Source organism: Leguminivora glycinivorella, chromosome 1 (genome assembly GCF_023078275.1).
Source record: "Leguminivora glycinivorella isolate SPB_JAAS2020 chromosome 1, LegGlyc_1.1, whole genome shotgun sequence".
Classification (NCBI taxonomy): domain Eukaryota; kingdom Metazoa; phylum Arthropoda; class Insecta; order Lepidoptera; family Tortricidae; genus Leguminivora; species Leguminivora glycinivorella.
The window spans coordinates 15,659,707-15,670,324 of NC_062971.1; the positions used below are offsets into that span (position 1 = coordinate 15,659,707).

The 10,618-nt window shown below is 34.8% G+C and overlaps 1 protein-coding gene across 1 annotated transcript; it reads left to right on the forward strand.

Moving 5' to 3' along the window:
• Window positions 1–2,267: 2,267 nt before the first annotated feature.
• On the forward strand, window positions 2,268–5,547 carry LOC125230968. Its single transcript, XM_048136290.1, has 2 exons — window positions 2,268–2,425; window positions 4,172–5,547. Exons 1-2 carry the CDS (start codon window positions 2,350–2,352, stop codon window positions 4,348–4,350), a joined length of 255 nt encoding a protein of 84 aa, XP_047992247.1. The 5' UTR covers window positions 2,268–2,349; the 3' UTR covers window positions 4,351–5,547.
• Window positions 5,548–10,618: the final 5,071 nt, after the last annotated feature.

The following is a 10,618-nucleotide window of genomic DNA, read 5'->3' on the forward strand; positions in this document are numbered from 1 at the left end:
ATCGAAGGTTTACTGGTGAAACCATATAAGTTGAGCAAACTGGTTTTTGAAATTCGAATTACGTGCAATTTCCACAATGTTGTTATTTCACGGACAAATTATCTCGATTTATCGGGTTTCACCAGTAAACCCTCGCTATGTCGTGGCGAGAAACTGTCGCGTCAATCATGTGCTAATTCTACAGGTATAGCGGGTTGTTATATAGCATTTAATATGTTATGTAATGTCATTTGCTTTTAAATTTAATATGGATTAATCGTGATGATGTCTGTTTAAAATGAAACAGAGGGCGAAGCGAGGGTGCCCTAGATTGGCAGGTTGTCATCACACGCGTGTTGTGATAGGACAGAGTCATCACATATCACATGACGGATGTAACAAATGTGCCCACTAATTGCCCGACCGTTTTTCTACTTCCCCTGTGCCCATTAATTTATTGCATCGGTGTTAATTGTTTGAAATTTACTTACGTAAATTCAGACGAAGAAATGACATTAATTAGTCTCATCTGAAAATATTTATTTGTTTATTTATTAGTAAAACACGTTTACATGGCATAAATAATATAAAAAAATAGTGAAAAAAAGAAAACAATATTAAAATTAATAAACAATTGTTTGGGCGATGACATAACAGCATGGCTCCGTTGCTTCGTTTGCCCCGGTGTAGGGTTCGGGCAGGTTGCCCCGGAACCGCCGAAAAACCACACCTACCTAAACATACAGGGTTTAAAATTTGCCGGCAGCTTTGTACGAGTGGTTAAACTATAATGTAGTACCAGTAGGTACATAAAAAAGGTGGCAACTAAAAGATAGTTGTAGATTTGACAGTTTGTTATTATGTCATTTGTCTGTCTATCTGCCTTTCAAACTGAAGTTTCAGGATAAAAATGTTTTCTCAAACATGCAATGAAATATTGTCTTTACGTTCCTTAAAATGGGCTGGGAAGTATCGCTTTTTGGGCGCAACAACTCGAGAGGACTGTAAAGGGATTTCATATTATTTTTCAGGCCTAGGCCTGCAAAGTAACTTTTTTTTATAAAATATTGTCCTTTAGAGCATTTTTATTTTATTTCATTGTATGTTTGAGAAAAGCACTATACATGCCTCGGCGTGAAAACGGATTCCCGGCCTCGTATCCCTATCCGGCCTCGCTCGCACGCTCGCTCGGCCGTATATACCCACTTGGCCGGAAATCCTCATTTTCCCGGCCTCTGATGTAATGTACTATTTTGATCAACTTACTAAAAAAAATTTTTCAAAGGTATTTATAAACCATATGCTGCACCTGTAAAATACCTAGACCTACATTATGTTTTAATATTGAGGTAATACGGTTCTTCCCAGAAATACTTATACTCTGAACTCTCTATAGGTCCTGCTGAAATCGCTATCAGCACTCAAAACACTCTTACACACCGATTGAGGAAAATGCACTTCAAGAATCGGTTCATTGTGTGTAAATCTAATTGTTATCATTTCAAAAAGTTCATTTAATAAACATATCTGAAAGGTGTATGTTTGTCTCATTTCATTTAAGATAAAGTATACGACGCCCTTTTGATAACGGCTAGCCGTAATGTAAAACGCCAGATTATACGATCCGGCTGCGACATAATTGCATTGTAACGGCTGAAAAAATATTAACTGTAACACAATTATACTCTTATTATCTGTAAAAAGGGGATTTTTCTTGTTTGTGCAATAAAATTATCATTATCTTATCGTAGCTATTACCAAAGTAAAATAACAACAGCGAAACCGAATGTTACCCTTGATAAATTACTGTGACTCTTAGTTACTTATAATTATTGCGTTGTACGTTGTAATTGATTGAATGGTCGTAGTTTTAACACATTCAATGTCAAAACCCATCTATCGGGTATTATAGAATTTCATACTCAGACTACTCAGGCTGGACCGACAGTCGGGGTCTTAGTTTCATACCTATTATACAAAGATCACACCGAAAAATCGATATCGGCCACTATTTTTGACACACAAAGTACCTTAATCACGTACCCGACTGTCGGGACTTTTGCAGTGTATTAGTGTCGATTATTTTGCTAAGTATGCTAACTCAAGTATCGGGTCTTAGTATTCTTGTAATATGCCTTGTTACCGAGTGGTAATGAACGTGTTAATTAATAGAAATGATAATGAAACACTGTGAGCCTTATCAGATCAAACTAATATCGGTCTTTATAAAGGACTCATAATCTCAAGGGTATTCCCTTGAGATTATGTCCTTTATAAAGACCGAACTTTCATGAAATCGGCACAGTTTAAGGCAAGACTTGAATCAATTATTTCCTTTTTCGAGATTTTCTTGATCGAATCTAAGTGAAGATGCAGGGTATAAACGTTTTTGTCATTTTGGTGGTCGTGGCTCTTTTTGGGCTAATCTTCGCGGCGCCTGCTGACGGTAAATTAATTAATTAATAGTTATTTGTTATACAAGGGGGCAAAGTTGTATTTTAACGCAGGGTGTGGAATTGAACAACGAGCAAGTGAAACGATCCTATAGTTCGAGAATAGAATCCTGAACTTGCGAGTTATTTTATTTAACACACGAGAAGTAAAATACATTTGCACCCGAGTGTAACACAAAACTTTTACCCTCACTACAGCGAGGAAACTACAACGCAAAAAATGCGTTTATCACTGCTTCCAGTAGTTCCACAGGTGGTAAATCATCTTTATTACTAGATTCACCTACTTTTATCAATTTTAAAGCAGTTAATTTGACTTTATTCAAGGTCAAATTACTTTACCCACTAGTGGATAAAATGAGTTTTACCCGCTGGTATTAGGACAAAACACGTGTTTCCGAGCTAGTGAGGGGAAAATTATATTATATACCTACACATAACTGTTACTTGACTATTTTTATGAAAACACTCATGTAATGTATCAGTCCACAGCTGTAAAATCGCATTTTATCCACAAGAGTGCAAAGTAATTTCATAAAAATTTTAACTTGATGTATTAAGCTGGCTGGTAGAATCCATACTAATATTATAAATGGGAAAGTGTGTGTGTGTCTGTTTCTTTGTACATCTTTCACGGCAAAACGGAGCGACAAATTGACGTGATTTTTTAAGTGGAGATAGTTGAAGGGATGGAGAGTGAAATGGGCTACTTTTTGTCTCTTTCTGACGCGAAGCGAAGCCGCGGGAAAAAGCTAGTTTACCTATTAATGATGATTTTAATAGATAGATAGATTCATAAATATTAAATAGATTGATGGATTTGATTTATTATAATGTTTTATAATCAGTATTTTTTCGTGTTGGTGTGGTGAATAATTTTGTGTTTCTCTCGGTGGCAAAGTTTGTTTATTTAACCTTTGTGCCTTGAAACCCTCGCGATGCTCAAGATTCCACTTAATATTGATATCTTTCGCTTGCTCGGGTATCAATATTGGCACGTGGGGTTAAACAACAACTTTGCTCCTTGTAAAACAAATAACTATTTATATTCGTAGACCCAAACTTTCTCTTAGAAGTCCATCTTAACAAACATCCAATCGGTAGACTGCCTTAACTTTGTTCACAGTCTAATTATTTTCGTGGTTCTTTATAAGTAGGGAGATTAGTTTATTTTACCGTTTTTCATCAGACCCTCTACCATGAGATTTGGATTTTTTTATACGTTACCTACTCGATAGCTTTAAACGTGAACAACAACTACACTGAGAGAAATTTGCATTGTGAATTTAACAAGTTCGACTTGTTGCGGTTTATCCGTTTGAATCAGCCAAACGTATGTTTAAAACAATATGTGTCAGGTTGTTTTTATAAAATCGACTTGTTGATTCAAATATATTGCCGATTCAAATGACAAGTAGCTTGTTGTTTGAACCAAAGAGCACGTAGGCGCTATTTTAACCAAAAAACTTGTTGAACGAACATGAAAACTGGTTGTATTTTCTCTCAGAGTATAGTTTGAAGAAATGAACAGCGTCTTAACTAATATACTTTACTTAACTGGTTACTTAGTCGAGCCAAAAATTACATACTATTACTGTGATATATTTTAGACTTTCGAGTAATGTATTCTAAAAAGTCAAAAACGTATAGTACCTAATAGTGCTCTGTTAGCTTAGGTAGTTTAGTCTTATCTTTGTATATTACCAAATTTCGAGCACTAACTTCATCCATTTCCGCAGAGCCATCCGGCGTGGAGCAGGTCCCAGCGATGCTGGTGCGTTCTGGTCCAGCGCAGCTCTCGCTGGGCGAGCCGCAGCCGCGCCAGTGCACCAACAGCGCATGCGCGCAACTCTGCCGTGCGCTCGGCTGGGCCACCGGCTTCTGCCTCGACGCCGAGTGGTGTCTCTGCTACAACTAAACTGACACTCACGCGCACATTAACATTAACTAGAGTCTAATCTAAGATGACAGCGACTTTGATACTTTGGGAAAATTTTGCACGCAAATTGACGTCTCATCAAAATCGTTGTCAACTTGGTCTAACTACATGTACAGCTGTGTCAACCGTAGGGATGCTTCAAGTCGCATAATATCAAATGAACTTTCTAAAACATATATTTATGTAGGTACTTACCTAAAGGATTGTAATCGAAAAATGCATTTTTATTTTAGGATTAATCTTACACATTTAAAATCCGCATTTTAATTTATTATTTCTATTAAACATAAATTATTCTGAATCTTATGTATATTATATTAAAGTAGGTACCCACGTAATAATATGACTCGTACTAATGCTTGAACTGGGATTTTAATTTTAAAATTATTTTTCAAATCAAAAATATATTCGCACAATACGATCCAACATAACGCCTGCCATTTAAAGTAATCCTCTACATTCACAAAAGCCGGCACAAAACTAAATTTTAAGTCGATTTTCTGTATCACTTACACCGTCAAAAGAAATTAATCCAATAACTTTGTACACCTCGGGACAATCAAACTTGCAAACATAAGAAATTTGACAAAACAACTTAAGTCCTGAACCAATCAATATAAATGATGCTTTATTATACAAATCGGATGGATTAATATTGCGAAACATACATTGGCAAATTCAACCTTGTATTCAAAGATGCACGGTAATAAAAACCAATAGAAATAAAGTCAATTGCAATGCTCTATGGCCTATTTCCTCTTATGTCAATGCACAAAGCATTGGACCGGAAATATGCGTTTACCTGAATCTAAAAGGTTTTTTGTGAATGGATGAATTGAATGAAAGAGTCCATTCACGACTAGTTTAAATGTCGCGTAAACGTTGATTTTTTTTGCGGACGTTTGGCAGGCTGTTTAGTGTAGAAAATTATTACACTTGGAGTAAAACTTGCTATTGAATGCATAACATTTAATAAAGTATTGGAGTTTTATTGAAAAATGCATAGGATTTGCAAAATTGGAGTTTTATTGAAAAATGCATAGGATTTGCAAATATGTATATGTAATATGTTGAATTCTGATTCAATATGGATCGAATATGGTACCTAGTGGGAAAAGTGACGTTTACTTAAGAAACACTGTGTCAAATCTTAAAAATAAACTTTGCTTCGGGGCACTACTACTCATTACTTATAACCTTAGGCAAGCTATAACCTCATTAAAAAAAATTGTTCAAATTTGGGCTTTGTTGCTGAAACATACGTTGAACCTGTAGATGTCTTGAGAATCAGAGTGTCAGTAGTTCTTCGTACCTACATAAAACGCCGTACCTACTTACTATAATTTTTTACAATAAAACGTGACACAAAAAGTAAATTAACCAAGTTTTTAAAATTACATTTAACTTGACACATTCTTAACTATCCCCTATCATCAACTAATATCATTAGTCGTCCCATTTGTAAGTGACACTATTAAAAAAAAATCCTCGCCAGACAGCGTGGCACCGATCACAATGCGCCTGCGACTTTACGTCACTTTAGTTTACTCTATACTAGAAAAATAAATCATCAGGAATAGCTATTTCCTACCTTAGTTTGAACACATTTAGGAACCATAATCGAAATGCTGCTGAATACTGTCAAACATGTCCCGACTTTTTTCTTCCGCGTCAACTTCAATTTCGTTATTCAGGTCTGAACCAGAAGTGAAGAAAATAGAGTTGAATCTTGTTTAGAAGGAATAATGTAACTTAGTAAAGTGTCAGCGGGCCATTAGGCTGTCAAAGTCGGAATGTCATTGAGGGTGTAATGGATCGCTATAGGAAGGAAGTTGCAGGTAGGAATAACACTATGAATGAGGGGAGGGTCTGCGGGTTTATATTATAGTACGGGGAAGCGGTAGGGTTTTGTAACAATTAGAGCGACTGCGTTTTTATTGTACTTTTGAAAACTCACGTGTCTAATCCAGCCTTCGAGTTATAGGTAAAGGGTAAGACATTTTAAGATAACCTAATGAAATTATAATTGGTATAAATAACTTAAGATATTGGACATCATAGTACGTACGTGTAATGTCTCTCTATTACGCTATATACATTGGGTTGGCTCGCCAATACACACCGCACGACCGTCCTCTATCTCACTCGGAGACCGACTGCCATATGTACTCGAGACACCTATACACTACATCCCTTTCTTGTTTTAATTTTTTTTATTTTATTTTTATTTATAAATATTTAAATACTTGCCATGCTGTGCCGTGTATCTTTTTTTTTTTTTTTTAATGTACTACTTTTCTTCTAATTGTCTGCCCACTTTCGTCATTCCTAACTTGATCATCTCCGTCTTCACCACTTAGTACTGTATGTGAAGTAGTGTTATAATTAGGGATTAATTTTCTATCTTTAGTCATATGTTTAGGACATTCCGGTCTGAGGGTTGACTCAGAGCGGACGCTGCACCACCACCTGCAGTGTATACTCAAACATACTTGTGTGTTTTATTAACTACAATTCCTAGATGTCAGTCTCATTCTTTCTTCTTTAAGTCGGTTACCTTTTTCAATTCAGACTGTTTTGAAAACTAGATTAGTACATAATTTTTTTTTTTTTTTAATATTTATATACATATATGAGTGTTATTTTTTTTCTTCAATAGCATACAATATAATTGTACAATGCAAGCATCGCACATTTCTCGCGTCAGCATTAAAATTAATATAATTATGACTTGATTAGAATTGCTTTGCATTGCTTGATTGCATTTGCATGCATTTAGTTATGTTTTATTGCAAATAAATAATGATTGATTGATTGATTGATTGATTGCTGTATTTACGATTAAGCTATACATCGATTTATGCATTAGTTTACGTTTATACGTGCTCCTAGCTAGTACTCAGTATACCTTGGTTATCAATAAATTTATAAGTGTATCAAAAATCAGTGTTTCTATCAAGACTACAATCAACCATCAAGAATCATATCATCTAAGGTGTACGGCTCGTACAATAATATTTCACTAATTTCATACCTTTTCATGATTTACATTTTTTTAATAGGTCGCTTGTCAGGCGTCTAATGTATATTAGGTAATTATTGATGATAACTGATTGTATCGGCCCTATACTTCATTATATGCACCTATTATTGCTAGTAACTAGTAAATAGTACATATAAGTATTTAGTTATAGAACCTAATGTATCTGGAGCCTCGTCTGCCGACAAACCATACTCTGGTTTGGCAGAAGATAAATTTAGTTGTAAGTTTAGTTTTTGAATAAACATTTATTTCATTTTATTTCATTTTTCATTTCATCTAATGCAATTCATAATACTTACGGATATTATAATGTTTAGTTAGATCTACTCATAAATTTAATTATAAATTGCAGTGCATAGTTATTAAAACTTTTACTGTCTCCTGTTTTTTTTTCTGGATCGAAAGGGCTCGTGATTCATTTCAATGTAATACAATACTATATAGAATATGCATTAAAATCCGATTCAGGGTCACGTATCCACTTTATCGTTTTATTGATTTTGTTTCATCATGATCAGCTTTCTTTCTCGTAGATACTTTGTACCACACAAAGTAATCAACGATTAATTTTCTAAAATAGATAGCTGTTCATATACTATTTAAGAAGTGCTTACCCAATTGACCCAATTATACTAACATCCGATTTATATCTACACAGTATGTATATATTTTAGATAACACTTTTCTTTTAAAGTACTTTATTAACATCTTTTTATTATTATTATTATCTCTTTATCTATCTTAAGATCTTAACTCTTAGGCTAGGCTATTTTATAATATGATTATTAAAGAAATTACAAAACCACTTTTTTTCTTTTTTTTTTTGGTTGATTAGCGATTGACCATAGTCACACCTGATGGAAGGTGAAGACATAGTCGAAGATGGAGCTCACCGATTCAGTAATACTTAGCATATTCACTTTTATCTTAAAGAGACCGAGGTCGTATTTTTCTGGGAACATCTATGGTGGGAGTGCATTCCATTCCTTTGATAAAATATTATCTAAATTATTACCCAAATATTATCTCCTTGATTTACTTTCTTTGCGCTGTTAACCGAACAAATCAGCATGCCCATTTACAAGGCATCAAGTCATACTGAAATTGACCGGAGTAACAGGAGTAACAGAATACTTATACAGCTCACCGAACTACGAGGTAGTTTAGTAGGTAAGCACAGTGTTTCTCCCAAGGTACCACGATTTGATTTTGTTTTTGCAGCTGTGTCTTTAAATTCCTGCAGGAGATGTTATATCTTGACAGACTCAGCGTTTATTTATGTGTTACACGGAGAGAAAAACAACTAGATTTCATGTTCGTTCAACATTTCTATTTCTTTTTTTTTTTTTTGGTAAAATTGCGCCTACGTGTTCTTTCATTCCAACTACAAGTTTGATGTTGTTAAGTGTAACTACCTTCTACATTTTTTTTTTAAATGCCACGTCGGTGGCAAAGGCAAACAGTTATAGGGCCTCCTAATTGAAAGCGGTCACCGTAACCTATGGACGCCTGCAACTCAAGGGGTGTCACATGCGCGTCGCCGACCCATTAGAAACTTTTATACTCCTTTGTTTTTTTAGAACCCCATACTGTAGTTCATCGGGAATACCTTGACATAGCTCATTCCACAGCCGGAGCGTTCGTGGGAGGAATTATTATTGATTTTTTTTTTTTGAACCAATGTTTTATTTAAACCAACAAGTCGATTTTGTAAAAGCACATGTCACATATTGTTTTAAACATATGTTTAGCTGATTCAATAAAATATATTTTAACAAGTTTGACCTTGTTGTTTGGTTCGTACAAATTCGACTTGTATCATCAATATTGTGATTTATTCCCTTTACTAAAATACTATTGTTTCAAACAGATAAACACGCAACAAGACGAGTTTGTTAGATTCACAAGGCAAATTTCTCTCAGTTGTACCCTTAACTTCACATCCGTCTATCAATCCATTTATATATAGAATCATGTTCCCTAACCTCTAAATAATGTGCATTGTAGGTAGTTAGGTACCTAGATAATTGACGTGAAGCATTGAAATTTGTGATTATTTAACATTTTACAATCACTACAGACAAAGCTGATTCAGCCGCTGATTGTTGTCCTTTTGTTCATTTTCTTGACCAGACGAAATAAGGTCACTAGTGAGATTTATTTTATAAATTTACAAACTTAGGTTACTAATTCGCTTGGAAAATCTTTAATATGTATTCACGAAAGAGAGACCACATTTCAATATCCTCCCGTGAAATTACGCAAACAAGTTCAGCATTTTTATTTCTTATTTTTTTTTTCTATATTAGTTCAATAGAGGCTCACAGATCCATTAGTTTATTTGTTTTAACTGGACACCTGACTTATATGAGATTCACCTACATGAATCTCTGCAGTATCCTATTACCCTAACTGATAACGAGTACCTTCAGTAGCAATATATTTTTGTAATGATTTTCAACTGACGTAGATTGTCTTTGAAAATCTATCATAGATCAACTTAAATAGGCATGTCTTTCTCTTGAGGTCACCCATACCTGACAAAGCCTTGTTGACGGTAAGCAGAGTTAGCAACTTGTTTTTTTTTTCCGCGTTGTTGAAATGTATGAAGCGTTCGCTTAATTTTATTCAATTCAGCTGCACCACTACGTGTTTTTATATACAATGCAATGTCAAACCAATGCACTGTCTTTTTTTTTTCACTCTTTTCACTCTGATTGACGTTAGCGGCATCTAGGTATATAAAGAGTGCTCTTTTCCAGCGCTCCCACCGAACTCCTACTGATGTAGGATCACCTTCGCTGTCAAATGCCTCCAACGACAATTAATAAGCCATACTGGACTTTCTTGGGGCAACCTGTACCCAATCAATTTAATGATTCTAACTAACACAAGTCAAAATACCTATATTCTATTGAAAATATTTCAACTTATGCTATCTCAAAGTACTCAGTCATTGTACTTGAGTGTTTTACTGGGGTAGTTGTCTCAGACTCTCAGGCACTGGAGGCCTTGGTATTTTTTCTTTCATATGTGTAATTTATTTCGGTTTCAATTTAATGATATTTATTGACCGACGTCAATCTACTATTATGACAATTGAAGGCTCAGATAGTATTTATCATCTGATCTAAGCGTCATTTAAGCGCACGTTCAACCAGTATAACCGTAATTTACTTCGTGTTTAGGTTATTATCATTAAGC

Bases quoted from the DNA above. Each gene is read 5' to 3' on its own strand.
- LOC125230968 (XM_048136290.1), top strand. From the start codon at position 2,350: ATGCAGGGTATAAACGTTTTTGTCATTTTGGTGGTCGTGGCTCTTTTT. The intron at 2,426-4,171 runs GTAAATTAATTA...CCATTTCCGCAG, and splicing joins CTTCGCGGCGCCTGCTGACG to AGCCATCCGGCGTGGAGCAG.